The sequence below is a fragment of the Chiloscyllium plagiosum genome, unplaced genomic scaffold, assembly GCF_037043375.1.
Source record: "Chiloscyllium plagiosum isolate Xiang-an unplaced genomic scaffold, Cpla_swu_hap1 HiC_scaffold_4, whole genome shotgun sequence".
Classification (NCBI taxonomy): Eukaryota; Metazoa; Chordata; class Chondrichthyes; order Orectolobiformes; family Hemiscylliidae; genus Chiloscyllium; species Chiloscyllium plagiosum.
The window spans coordinates 29,877,598-29,892,608 of record NW_028270142.1 but is presented as its reverse complement, the minus strand read 5'-3'; the positions used below and the strand labels follow the sequence as shown (position 1 = coordinate 29,892,608).

The window sequence follows — 15,011 nt, the reverse complement described above, 5'->3', positions numbered from 1 at the left end:
ACCTGAACTCCCACACCCCTCCCACCCACTCCAACCTCTCACCCTCGGAACGCACAGCCCTCCACTCCCTCCGTTCCAACCCCAACCTCACCATCAAACCAGCTGACAAGGGAGGCGCAGTAGTAGTTTGGCGCACCGACCTCTACACCGCTGAGGCCAAACGCCAGCTCGCAGATACCTCCTCCTACTGCCCCCTTGACCATGACCCCACCCCCCACCACCAAACCATCATCTCCCAGACCATCCATAACCTCATCACCTCAGGGGACCTCCCATCCACCGCCTCCAACCTCATAGTACCACAACCCCGAACCGCCCGTTTCTACCTCCTGCCCAAAATCCACAAACCTGACTGCCCCGGACGACCCATTGTCTCAGCCTGCTCCTGCCCCACTGAACTCATCTCCTCCTACCTCGACACGGTCCTGTCCCCATTAGTCCAAGAACTCCCCACCTACGTCCGTGACACCACCCACGCCCTCCACCTCCTCCAGGATTTCCGCTTCCCCGGTCCCCAACGCCTCATCTTCACTATGGACATCCAGTCCCTGTACACCTCCATCCCCCATCACGAAGGACTCAAAGCACTCCGCTTCTTCCTTTCCCGCCGTACCACCCAGTACCCTTCCACCGACACCCTCCTTCGACTGACTGAACTGGTCCTCACCCTGAACAACTTTTCTTTCCAATCCTCCCACTTTCTCCAAACAAAAGGAGTAGCCATGGGCACCCGCATGGGCCCCAGCTATGCCTGCCTCTTCGTAGGGTATGTGGAACAATCCATCTTCCGCAACTACACTGGCCCCACCCCCCATCTTTTCCTTCGCTACATTGATGACTGTATCGGCGCTACCTCGTGCTCCCACGAGGAGGTTGAACAGTTCATCCACTACACTAACACCTTCCACCCCGACCTCAAATTCACCTGGACAGTCTCGGACTCCTCCCTCCCCTTCCTAGACCTTTCTGTTTCTATCTCAGACGACCGAATCAACACGGACATCTACTACAAACCGACCGACTCCCACAGCTACCTGGACTACACCTCCTCCCACCCCGCCCCCTGTAAAAACGCCATCCCATTCTCCCAATTCCTTCGTCTCCGCCGCATCTGCTCCCAGGAGGACCAGTTCAAAATACGCACAACACAGATGGCCTCCTTCTTCAAGGACCGCAATTTCCCCCCCGACGTGATCGACGATGCCCTCCACCGCATCTCCTCCACTTCCCGCTCCTCCGCCCTTGAGCCTCGCCCCTCCAACCGCCACCAGGACAGAACCCCACTGGTCCTCACCTACCACCCCACCAATCTCCATGTACAACGCATCATCCGCCGTCACTTCCGCCACCTCCAAACGGACCCCACCACCAAGGATATATTTCCCTCCCCTCCTTTATCAGCTTTCCGTAGAGACCACTCCCTCCGCGACTCCCTTGTCAGATCCATACCCCCCACCAACCCAACCTCCACTCCCGGCACCTTCCCTTGCAACCGCAGGAGGTGCAACACTTGCGCCCACACCTCCCCCCTCACTTCTCTCCAAGGCCCCAAAGGAAACTTCCATATCCTCCACAGATTCACCTGCACCTCCACCCACATTATCTACTGCATCCGCTGCAGCCGGTGTGGCCTCCTCTATATTGGGGAGACAGGCCGCCTACTTGCGGAGCGATTCAGAGAGCACCTCTGGGCCACCCGGACGAACCAACCCAATCACCCTGTAGCACAGCATTTCAACTCCCCCTCCCACTCCACCGAGGATATGCAGGTCATTGGACTCATCCACCGCCAAACCACAACAACGCGACGGTCGGAGGAGGAGCGTCTTATCTTCCGACTGGGAACCCTCCAACCACAGGGGATGAACTTGGACTTCACCAGTTTCTTCATCCCCCCTCCCCCCAACTTGTCTCAGCCGAATCCCTCCAGCCCGGCACCGCCTTCCTGACCTGCAGTCTTCTTCTTGACCTCTCCGCCTCCACCCTACTCCGACCTATCACCCTCACCTTGACCTCTTTCCACCTATCACATTTCCAACGCCCCTCCTCCAAGTCCCTCCTCCCTACCTTTTATCTTCTCCTGCTGAACACTCTCTGCTCATTCCTGAGGAAGGGCATGTGCCCGAAACGTCGAATCTCCTTTTCCCTAGATGCTGTCTGACCTGCTGTGCTGTTCCAGCAATAAAGTTTCAGCTTTGATCTCCAGCGTCTGCAGACCTCACTTTCTCCCCGAGGGAGGAATCTGAGACTGTCCAGGTGAATTTGAGGTCGGGGTGGAAGGTGTTGGTGAAGTGGATGAACTGTTCAACCTCCTCGTGGGAGCACGAGGCGGCACCGATACAGTCATCGATGTAGCGGAGGAAAAGGTGGGGGGTGGGGCCAGTGTAGTTGCGGAAGATGGATTGTTCCACATATCCTACGAAGAGGCAGGCATAGCTGGGGCCCATGCGGGTGCCCATGGCTACTCCTTTCGTTTGGAGGAAGTGGGAGGATTGGAAAGAGAAGTTGTTCAGGGTGAGGACCAGTTCAGTCAGTCGAAGGAGGGTGTCTGTGGAAGGGTACTGGTCGGTACGGCGGGAAAGAAAGAAGCGGAGGGCTTTGAGTCCTTCGTGATGGGGGATAGAGGTGTACAGGGACTGGATGTCCATGGTGAAAATAAGGCGTTGGGGACCGGGGAAGCGAAAATCATGGAGCAGGTGGAGGGCATGGGTGGTGTCCCGAACGTAGGTGGGGAGTTCTTGGACTAAGGGGGACAGGACGGTGTCAAGGTATGCGGAGATGAGTTCGGTGGGGCAGGAGCAGGCGGAGACAATGGGTTGGCCGGGGCAGTCAGGTTTGTGAATTTTGGGCAGGAGGTAGAAGCGGGAGGTGCGGGGTTGTGGGACTATTTTACCCAACTCCTATCAAGTATCTTGCTTGGGACTGAGGATGATCTCACCCTATTACCTATGACACAGGATCCACATGATATGAAGTTGGTCAGGCCTCTGACAAGGAGACACACTGTGCTCCAGCTCAGTAGCCAGTGGGACAACTCCAGGACCAGCAGCTGTTTTCTCCAAAGCCACATGTATCTGGATGGAACAGAGGAATATCATGAGGGGCATGGATAGGGTAAATAGATAAGGCATTTTCCCTGGGTTGGAGAGTCCAGAGCTTGAGGGTACAAGTTTAGGGTGAGAGGGGTACGTTTTAAAAGGGACCTGAGGGGCAATGTTTTCATGCAAAGGGTGTTACGTGTATGGAATAAGCTGCCAGAGGAAGTGGTGGAGGCTGGCACAATTACAACTTTTAAAAGGCACCTGGATGGGTACATGAATAAGAAAAGTTTAGAGGAACATTGGCCAAGTGCTGGTAAACGAAACTAGATTAATTTAGGATATCTGGTCGGCATGGATGAGTTGGACTGAAGGGTATATTTCCATGCTGTACATCTCTATGCCTCTATTACTCTATGAATAGAGATGAAAGAGGCACCAAGAAGATGGTGATTCCTTTATTGCAGGATCTAGAGGCTTATGGATCAAGCTCTACAATCACTTTGAACAGTATTGCATTTGAAGGCTCAGACTTGCGAGTCAGGTGATTATGGACCTCTGCAATCCTTTGGAATAAGATCTCCACAAATGTTGGCCAAAGTACACAGGGAGCTGTTGTGGCTAGTTCATTCTTTGCCATTTTCAAGCTCTTCTCTCTCCCACTATCTGTGTGGTTAGGCTCCTGGGGAACAAAGGGAAACCCTCTCAAAGCCTGGCTGATGGTCAGAAGACGGGAATGCTGCAGTAAGTAAATCATCTCCTGACTCCCCAAAGCCTGTCCACCACTTACAAGATACAGGTCAGATGCGTGATGGAATATTCCCCAATTTCCTGAATTGATGCAGCTCCAACAACACTTCTGAAGCTTCAGACCATCCAGGAGAAAGCAGTCCAATTGGTTGGTACCAGATCAACAAGCATCCATTCCCCCCATCAGTGATGCTTAGAAGCAGCAGTGTGTACTATCTACACGATACAGTGCAGAAATTCACCAAGGCTCCTCCAATAGCACCTTCCAAAGCTATGGCCATTTCCACCTAAAAGGACAAAGGTACCAGGTACATGGGAACACCATCACCTGCAAATTTTCCTCCAAGCGATTGACCATCCAGACATGGATATTTATCACCATTCCTTCAGTGTCGCTAGGTCACACCCCTGGAACTCCCTCTCCATTGGCATTGTGGGTATACCTACAATAAATAGACTGCAGTGGATCAATAAGGCAGCTCAACACCATTTTTCAAGGGAAACTAAGGGTGGGTTATTAATGTTAGTCTAGCTGGCGAAGCCCATTTCCATGACTGAATTAACAAACTGAAATTGTTTTAAACAGCAGTTCAATGAGCAACAGTTAATGTGCCAAGTTACAGTGCAATATCTAATGCTGCTACCTGAACTCTGGGACCCCCCCATCTCTCTTTGGACAACAGCCAGTGTCAACCTCTGAATTGTGGGCTTCCTCCTCCATTGTGATAAAGTTGGCCATGGCTGCAGTTCCCCTGCTGCTCTCTAGAGTTCTCTGAAATACAAAAGTGCAGACTTAGGAATGTGCAAAGCTCATTGATTGCTGAGGATGAGGAGGAAGATGAGCATTATTTGTTCTACCCTCCTGCTTCCATAGAAACAACAATTATGAAAAATGATACATACTCAGATGCTTTGCTTTTGAAGCACAGCTTGTTTTTCCTGCACTTAATAAAATTCTCTGAAATATGAGTCATTCTTCACTGGTATATCCTTTAATTAGGTTCACCGGAGCTGAGATAAACAGTTTAGATATAGTTAAGACAAAGCTAGATAAATGCTCAATGCAGAAAGGAATACGGGTATGTTGGTAGGGACCATAAACTACAGCTTAGACTTGTTGTGCCCAAACGTCTGTGCTGTATGTTTAATGTAATTTCATGTCAGTGACTAAACTGCCATTGCTTTAAGGTCAGCACTAATTCAGTAGCCTAGTGGGGTCACTTAGCTCATTTGGCTGGATGGCTTGTTTGTGATGAAGTGTGGTGCCAACAGCATGGGTTCAATTCCCACACCAGCTGAGTTACCATGAAGGATTTTCCTTCTCAATCTCTCCCCTTGCCTGTGGTTTCATAGCCCTCAGGTTAAACCATCACTAGTTGTCTCTCTCTAAAGAGACAGTAGTCCTATGGTCCAGCAAGATTATTGCGATTTTACCTTTTTTTCTTTAAATTGCCGAACTTGCCTATCTAACAGGTGACTGTTAACTGTAAATGTATCTACAATCTAAAGAGAAATCAATGTCAATTTAAGAAAAACAAACTTCAGGACAGTCTAATACTTGTCCTATAATGCTACATCTTGCGGTTTGATTTTTTACAAATGGTTAGGCAAGATGTTGCACAACTCCCTTGCCAACAAGCTGGTTGAATTCAGTCACCATCTCCATCAATAGTCATATGAAATTTTCTATGAACATTGTTGTTCTACATATTAGCAGTCATATCAAATATATAGAACAACAACGTTTCATAGAAAATCTCTGCTTCCGTTAAAAAAGATTTCTCAATTAAGTAATAATTGCAGAGCAAATGGCCTTGAATTTCCAATAAATGTGATTTCATGGATAGGGTAAATAGGCAAAGTCTTTTCCCTGGGGTTGGGGAGTCCAGAACTAGAGGGCATAGGTTTAGGGTGAGAAGGGAAAGATATAAAAGAGACCTAAGGGGCAACTTTTTCACACAGAGGGCGGCACGGGTATGGAATGAGATGCCAGAGGATGTGGTGGAGGCTGGTACAATTGCAATATTTAAGAGGCATTTGGATGGGTATATGAATAGGAAGGGTTTGGAATGATATGGGCCGGGTGCTGGCAGGTGGGACTAGATTGGGTTGGGATATCTGGTCGGCATGGACAGGTTGAACCGAAGGGTCTGTTTCCATGCTGTACATCTCTATGACTCTATGTGGGGAGTGTTGTCAAACAGAGGGACCCAGAGGTGCAGGTACATAGTTCGTTAAAAGTTAGACAAGGTGTGAAAATGCATTTGGCATGCTTGACATCATTACTCAGACCTTTGAGTATGGGAGTTCTGGAATACTGCGTACAATTCTGGTCACCCTGCTAAAAGAATGATGTTATTAAGCTGGAAATGATGCAGAAAAGACTGGAAGGCTTGAGTTATAAGGAGAGGCTAGATAGGCTGGAACTTGTTTTACTGGAGTGTAGGAAGCTGAATGTGATCTTATAGAAGTTTATGAAATCATGAGAGGCATAGATAAGGTGAATAGTCCGGTTTAATCCCCAGGATGGGTGAGTCCAAAACTTGAAGGCGTAGGTTTAAGGTGAGAGGGGAAAGATTTAAAGGGGACCTAAGTGGAAACTTTTTTCACACAGAGGGTGGTGCACATATGCCAGAGGAAGGGGTAGAGGCGAGTACAATTGCAACATTTAAAAGAAATTTGGACAGGTACATGAATAGTAACGTTTATAGGGATATAGGCCAAACAAAAGAAAATGGGATGAGTTCAGTTTCGGAAACCTAGTTGGCATGGATGGGTTGGGCCAAATGGGCTGTTTCTGTGCTGTATGCCTCTATGACTCTATAACATATTTTAATTCTCATTAAATATCTGAGCAGCTGGTTTCCTAACAACACAGAGAAATGTTTAATGTGCTTGAGAAATGAAGTAGAGTAAGGAGTCCAAGTGAAAAGATACTGCGCTAGAAGTGAGCTGATGGGCAGCTATTCTTGTATTGATTATATTGTTTGTAAAGTTTGTATTGCTTTGATTTCTGAGCCACAACGCTATGTTATATTGTGGGTTGACTACTATTCTGCTTGTTCCACAGGGTGACCCAGGGCTTTCCGGTTTACCAGGTCCACCTGGTCCTCCTGGGCCTCCTGGCCAAAAACATAGACCTGTGAGTAAATCTCAGGATCAGTTTGGTGAATAATTTTGCCTTTGTTATATCTCTAAACCTTTCTACTGACTCACTGTCTGTTTCTGTGACTTTGCTAATAATTATTAATGCTGCAGATGTAGAAGCTGCAACTAAAGATTCATCTGTCCAAAAGTAAATTAGGTTAGTAATACTTTGCAGTGTTGGTAACATTCTCATTTCTGGGGTAGAAGTTCTTGTGATTAAACTTTAGTTACAGATTTGAACACATTCTCTATCCAGTGCAGTCATGAAGAAACAAGTTTTGGATGAGTCATCAAACTAACAATTCAACTGGATGTTTACCAGACATTACTAGAAATTACATTCCTGGAGCCCCAGCCAATATTCCTGTCCCAACCACTGAGCATTTTTGTTATACCCCTTTCACCTCACTTTAAACGACAGTCCATTAATTGTAAATATTTTGCATGCATGCAGCCAATAATTTTCCAACAGCTATGAATGGAAAGTCATTGACTGCACCCAAGTTATTTTCCCATATGAATGCCCCAGTGAATGAGGCTCCATTCCAGTCAGCTTTTGATGTATAATACACAACAGGATTTTCCTCAGAGCTGTTCCAATTCCACCATTGGTAGTGAAGTGGAAAGCACAATATCTGTGTAAACAGGATTTGCGATCAAGTTTTATTCACAGAACAGGACCAAAGAAATTCCCAGTCTCCCTGGCACCTTATTCAAGGTTGTTCCTCAGCCCATCATCTGGATTTTTAAAAATGATTTGATTTCTACGCTCATCAAACGTCTTGAAAATGTTACGTTTGTTTTTAATTTAAAGAAATCAGTAAGTTCATGGGATGAGTTTGGATGAAACTTTGGAGGATAACTAAATTAAATGTTGACCTGGGGGTGCATCTAGCCTGTTGAATAAAAGGAAGATAAGAACAGAGGTAGCTGAATGACTTCAGTGAGAAAGAAAACTGAGTTCCGTGTACATTTTGCTGGAGATGACTGGGATGAAGGGTTTTAAGGAGACAATTGACAGTGGGGTAAACTTAATGGGAACTGGGGGCTGAAAGACTAGACAGTTAGGAATTTGAAAGTGTGGATATGAAAGACATGGGAGAGAGTTTATTCGAGGGACAGATGCTGACATAAGATTCAGGGCTGAACATAGGTGGCCGTGTTTAATTGCGACAACAAGGATAAAGAGATTGTGGAAGTTGGCAATATTGAAAAGATGTCCAGGGACATATTTAGAAGAGTTTATGAGGAGGGATTGCTTATGGAAAGACAGGAGGGCAGTGAAGTCAGGGGAGTGAATTGCGATGGAATCACCAAAGGTGAGGAGACAATCTGTGCAAAGTATGAGAAAAGAAAGCAGTAAAGATTTCTCAGTGAGAAACTTTAAAAAGAGGATTTTAAAGGAAAGGCGAGAAGGAAGACTGTGAACAAAAGAATCAGTAGGGATATCCTGTAATGAATTTGGTGACCAGGGCTGCACTGGGTCATTGGCTGGGAGCAACCATTGGAAAGAAAAGCGACAGTATGATATCAGAACTCATCATCTGGACACATACGGAATTGGCAGGAATCACAGGCAACTCTCTGAGATGCTTCCTCACAAAAACTATATGAAGATCAAGACATTACACAAGCTAAAACTTTTGAAGTAAATCATACCAGAGGAAAGTTAAAACTGTGGAAGCATTGGTCATGTCCAAATATCAGCCTTTTCTGTTGATTTTATTTTTAATTTTCTCCTCTCTCACCTCACAGAGTACCCTTGGTACAGAAGGATCTGGTTTCGACGATACTGACGATGACATGGAGATAATTAGGGTGAGTATCTAACTCTTATAATAAACAGAGAGAGCAGAAATCTCTGCTGCCCTGAGCACTGTCGGCAATGGTGTGAAATATGGGAAACCATGGCAAAACTGGAAAAAATGTCAATGTTGAGAAACTATTTGCAATTTTCCCCTTAAGATTTAAATGGGAAGTTCAGAATCTCACTAATGAGTGGCAACAACATCGTTTCCATGCAACTGCAGCCCATTATTAGCAGAATTTGTCCCACTTCTATGCAGCTCCCAATGCTTCTCCTCTGAGAATCCAGATGGCACCAGTTCACAACAGGAAAGTCTTAAAGATTGCTTGATGGCACAGATCTCTGTTTGCTTCTCCAGGTCTTCAGGCAACTCTTGATTTCACCACAAGGCTCCTAAATGTTCCATGGACATTGTTGCTCTCCACCTTTCGACCATGCAAGTTGGCATCAGCAACCCACCAACCACATCACATCACCATGCCTGCTCTTGGTCCAACTGTTATGCCACTTCACCCCTTCTGGACTTGACTTTGCAGCTCAGGGAGACCTGTGGCCTGCTTGCTGCTATTGGGTTACCTTTACAGTCAGGGACTCACACACACTTCTCATGTATCTGTATAAGATGCATCCTATGACTCTTAGTTTCACTTCTTAGAGCTGTCACTTTGTGCTTAGTTGGAAGCTGCCAGCCTCTGTGGCTTGCATTGCTATATGATGCAATGGTTTGTTATAATATGCAACAATTCTGCATCCCTAAGTCTGTTTTCCCTTCCTGCAGCTTTATTATAGCTTCAGTTTCTTGTTAAATGAGCAGTCACTTCTCATTCCTGATGAAGGGCTTTTGCCTGAAATGTCGATTCTCCTGCTTCTCAGATACTGCCTGACCTGCTGTGCTATTCCAGTACCACACTCTCGACTCTGATCTCCAGCATCTGCAGCCCGCACTTTCACCTACTTCTCATCCCTGACACTACCTATTGGGATTAGTGATTTTCATTTGCTTTCAGTCATTCTCTGGAATTGTGCATTACCAGCAAAGCAAACATTCATTATCCATCCCTAAATTAACACATGGGTGAGCCATGTTCTTCAACCATTGGTTGGGGCTTCATACAATTGTGTGGCTTGCTAGGCCAACTCCTGGGGCAGTTACAAGAAATCCGCCTTTTATTTGTTCATTCTTGGGATGAGGTTGGTGCTGGCTGAGCCAGAAATAATTGTCCATCCCTAGTTGCCCTTGAGGCGGTGGTTATGAGCTGCCTCCTGAATTGCAATTGGGCCATTTGCAGTCCTTGATTTGGGACTGGAGTCAGATATAGGCCAAACTGGGTAAGGATGCAGGCTTCCCAACAGGACGATAAACTAATCGGAATTTTACTTCAAAGGGTCCATAATGCCAACTTTTGATTTCACTTTTCTTTGAAGAAAACTTAATTCAAGTTCACAGACTGCCAGTGTGTGATTGTGAGCTCTCGTTCACTGAATCTGATGAGCAACATGAATGCTGGGTTCAAGCCCGATAGTGTGCTACTTTGTTTTTTAGGGTATCCCAGGACCTCCTGGACCTCCAGGCCCTCCAGGATTACCAGGTCTCCCAGCTCAATCAGAGGTGTTGAATCCAAGCATTGTTGGCTCCCCAGGACCACAAGGTCCCCCTGGTCACCCTGGACAAGATGGTAAATCGGGTGAGCCGGTAAGAAAATACGAATTTCCATTTATTATATCTGTTCATTGGATTTCCTAATCCTGCTTTTGTTTTCTACTGTTACTCTCATGTCAAATTGAAATGCTCTGACTTTAACATTTTACAGGTATTTGATGAGCAATTTCGTGGTTCTGGTGAGGTATTCAGCTAGCTTGTTCAGATCCATTGCACTCGCCAATACGTTGATTGTAGAAGCAAGCTGAAGAGGCAGTTTTTTTCATTTTACAAAAAAACGGCCTGTGATGTTCACCATGTTTCAGACACTTAACATCAACTTAAATTGTGATATTCTTTTATATCATGCATGCATTCTGCATTAATCTAGCAAAGTGCATTATGTAAAAAAAACTGTGTGGTTACATTTAACAGACAGACATGTTATGTTTCTTTGTACTTATAAGACCACACTGTAAGGGGTCTAACAGATAATGTGGTTAAACAAGACTAAGGATAGTCATATGATACATGCAGTATTGTCCAGTTAGACATTTAGGTCAGAGCTCTTGACAATGAAATTGTTTCTCCTGGAACACCTTTTCAGAGCCCCTGGCTTTGTCATTTTAGAGATTAGATGAACAGATGCTTTTTGACTAGAAAGGATTTATCCCTCTGTCCATCCCTCACCCTGGTCAGCACTTTCCTTCAATTTGTCCCTACCAGTTCAATCACAGTCACTAACATCAAGTATGTCTCATCACTTTCCCTCACTCAGATCCACTTTTCTATCCTCATGAAAATTTGTTGGCGTTGACTCTAGCCCTCAAAATCATGTTCCCTCTTGTCGTTTCAACTTCCCCTATTGCTGTCTCACAGATGTTTTGAAGTTAATTATATTTCTGGTTAGCTTTCCAATTTCTGCGTCAGCTTGACCTTCTGACATAAATTTTATGCTCAGTGAAGTGTCACTTTTTGATATAGGCTGCACTTTCCTGTTATAAATGCCTCATGACTACTTTAACGTGATTCTTCAAATCAGACCCCATCATGTTGCACAGGCCTTCATTCAAATTACACTCCAATGCTGAGTCATTACATTTCCGTCCTTGTAGTTCCATCAATTCACCAGTAAAATACGGTTTTGTCAGTTTTCAAAGGCACAAGTCTGCATTTTCTTCTCTTTCCACAGTTTAGACCCAGCTGGCAATGAACAGTTTTCACCCAGACACAAATGGTGCTATTGGCATTACTAATGGTGCAAACTTAGATGGGCATTATAAAAATCCTAATGATGGGACAGACAGCAAAATGTAAATGAAACTTAAAGAGATGCAGTAAATTAAAGGGATGTGACTTAATAGGATGACAAAAAGTCCTTTTGGAAAGCCTTACAAACCTATAAATCCTCTTTGCTGAGGTTGGAAGGTCAGAGGACTCAAAATATTTGGGAATAATATGAAACCAAGGTGTAGGCACAAGTCTACAAAAGAAGGATAGAGTAACCCAGTTGCTAGGCCTCCTACTGGAGGGGAAGTTGTTCCTTTTGAACTACATTTGAGGTTGGGTCTGTATCTGACCCTGTGCTGAACTGAAGCTAATGTATGCACTAACCTACAAATTCGACAAGTAGATGTGTCAGTCTTGTTATGAGGCTCATAATCAGACCATGTGGGCTCTCACTATTCTGGGCCCTCTCTCAGGCCATTGAAATCATTTGACTAATGAAGTAACCAAGATTCTGGTTAGTCAGTCATTCACATATCCTAATAATGAAACTGTCAACTTCGTTTGAGGAAGCATAGAGTTCCTGTCTAGCCAAGTGTGGTCTTGCCATAATTATAGAATTGCAGTTACTGTTAAATGCCACAGAATACATTCAGTATAGCTTGACTTGCTTGATTTCCCTGCTTGGTCCTCTTATTCCAAACTACTAAGCCAAGGAATTCCCATAGCTAAATTAAGTGATATGATTCAGAGAGATAATAACAGAGTCTTATTTATTAAGAAAATTATTAAGAATGTTAATTGAAAACACATCAAAGCACAAAGTGATTTTAATTCTAGTAGGGTGGAGCTTTCTCTCAGTCTACACTCTTCACCACCATAACAAAACCAGGGAATAAAAAAGTAAATGTTCCAGCTAATCTGAAATGTTCATAGTTTCACTACCTGACAGATTAGTATCAAATCTAAAGAAATCCAGTCCGTATGTAAATAGGCACCAAGTAGGAAAGAACATACAGAAAAAGGGACATACTTTCGAAACATTTTGTCTTGCACTATTCTTTTATTCTCTCATGATATAATTTGTTGTTCCCTTTGTAATTTGGCATTTCTAATGAATGAAAACTGGAAAGCTTTGAAAGTGTGACTTTTTTCAATAATAATAATTTGTTTGTATAACCTACCTAAAATGCCTCAGTTCTAACCACACTGCTGTGTGAACATCCACCTCTATCACTATATTTCTGACAAGATTTGGATGTAATTATTCATGGCCCATGTCCAATAGTGGCAGAGGCTTTTATTTTAACAGTAACTAATTCTTCTCTTCTTTTTCCCTGTTTCATAAAGACTTAAAATATTTAACGCGATCCACAATTAGCTTTGGTTCTCTTTTTTGTTTTAAAATAGACGTGTACCTTCCATGAGAAGATGCACTTTGGTATTGTACTCAAAGAGAAGCAACTTGTGTGCAATTATTAATAGAGAAAATATTAACTTGAACCGTAGGTGGATTGTGCAAATTTGGCATAATCAGCCTTGGCTTACACAGTTACGTAAAACAGCTTGATCAGTGAAACATGGTCTCTGCTGAAATCTGCCTTTTAAAAAATGCATCAGTTCACGGCAAGTACTAACTGCTCTCAATTATTACTGGCACATGTTCCAGTTGTTCAAAAGGGTACGGCTGACAATCAATATAATTTTAAGGTTCAATCCAGTACAATTCATCATCATTCCCTTCCACTGTCTAAGATGTGGAATCTACCTGGCTATCAGATTTCAAATTCAAAATAATTTTTTTTTTGACTTTGAAAAGAACTTTTTAAAATTGACCCATCCATGGATATCTTGAGCTGCAGAAGCTAGATGTGTAACTCGGAACAGTGCAAAAATTATGATGGTATTTTGGAACATGCTTTGAAAGATTGAAAAAAAAATTCCTGGAAGTATTCCTGAGAAATTGATAGATAGAGTTATTTCTCTGTTTTCTTGCCTCTCAGGAGATTTGGTTTATACCAGGCATTGTAAGGACATACAAAAAAATGATGGACAATCAAAGATTTTCTGATTCACCGGCCTGTCCGGTACAGTTGTAATACCTTAAGGATCATATTACAGACATTTCCCAACCATGGATGAAATGATAAAGACCCAGGTCATCAGGGAGGAAAGTGCCATTGATAATCTGAATATTCCAGACATGACCCTCACTGTCCTTACAAGATACCTACTGCTCCTCAAGGTAATCTTTTCCCCAGCCAGAAACACTTCCAGCTCTCATTTAATTAAAATTGGAAGTGTTCACTACATGAACTAGCGACCTGTTCCACAAGTCCTTTATTAACTGAACATTTTGCCCTTACTTTCATGTTCCATCAAGTTTCCATCTGATCAGGATGGGAGAGCCTTGATAGAGCAATCGGTTGTTTGCTGTTCTTTTTTTAATATATTCATAACCTAGATTTTTATTAACCATCCAATGAAAAGTTGTCAGCTATTTATTAGACCACAGGACCATAACATATAGGAACATGGCTCGGCCTATCAGTCCATTGATTCTGCAACACCATTCAATCATGGCTGATATTCTTCCTCAAATCAATTCTCCTGCCTTCTCTACATAACCTTTGATCCCCTTACTAATCCAGAACTTTTCTAACTCAGTCTTAAATACACTTACTGGCCTGCATGGCCTTCTGTGGCAATGAATTCCATAGAGTCGCCACTCTCTGGCTGAGGAAATCCCTTCTTATGTCAGTTCTAAAGGGTCATCCCTTCACTCTAAGGGTGTGCCCTCAAGTCTTGGTCTTTCCTATTACGCTAATATCTTTTCTCTCTGTCCAGGTCTCTCAGTATTCTGTTAGTTTCAATGAGATTCCTCTTCAATTCCATTGAGTACAGACCCAGAATCTACAACCACTCCAATTGGCAACTCCTTAAATGCGAGGATCATTCTTGTAGACTTCTCCTGGAACCCCTCCAAGGCCAGCATATCCTACTTTAGATACGTGGTCCAAAACTGCTCACAATATTCCAAATGCAGTCTGACCAGTGCCTTATGCATCCTCAGCAGTACATCCCTGCTCTTGTATACTAGTCCTCTTGAAACAAATGCTGACGTTGCATTTGCTTTCCTAACTGCCAAAGAAACCTGAATGTTAACTTTAAGAGGATTCTGAACTCGGACTTACAAGTCTCTTTCTGCTTAAGATTTCCAAAGCCTTTCCCCATTTAGAAAGTAGTCTACGTCCCCATTCTTCCAACTAGTGTGTAACCTCTCACTTTCCCACATTATATTCCATCTGCCAATTCTTTGCCCATTCTCCAAGACTACCCAAGTCCTACAGCCTCCCCACCTCCTTAGCATCAACTGTCCCTCTACCTATCTTTGTGTCAACTG

At 44.0% G+C, this 15,011-nt stretch overlaps 1 protein-coding gene across 3 annotated transcripts in view; it reads left to right on the top strand.

The window, feature by feature from the left end:
• The window catches only part of LOC122549324 (collagen alpha-1(XV) chain-like), a 265,827-nt gene that overhangs the window by 153,273 nt on the left and 97,543 nt on the right, over nt 1–15,011 (top strand). For all 3 annotated transcript variants that reach the window (XM_043688956.2, XM_043688955.2, XM_043688954.2), the window contains 3 exons: nt 6,859–6,930; nt 8,691–8,753; nt 10,286–10,435. In XM_043688956.2, the coding sequence (XP_043544891.1) occupies nt 6,859–6,930; nt 8,691–8,753; nt 10,286–10,435 (285 nt within the window). The remainder of the gene's footprint in view (nt 1–6,858; nt 6,931–8,690; nt 8,754–10,285; nt 10,436–15,011) is intronic.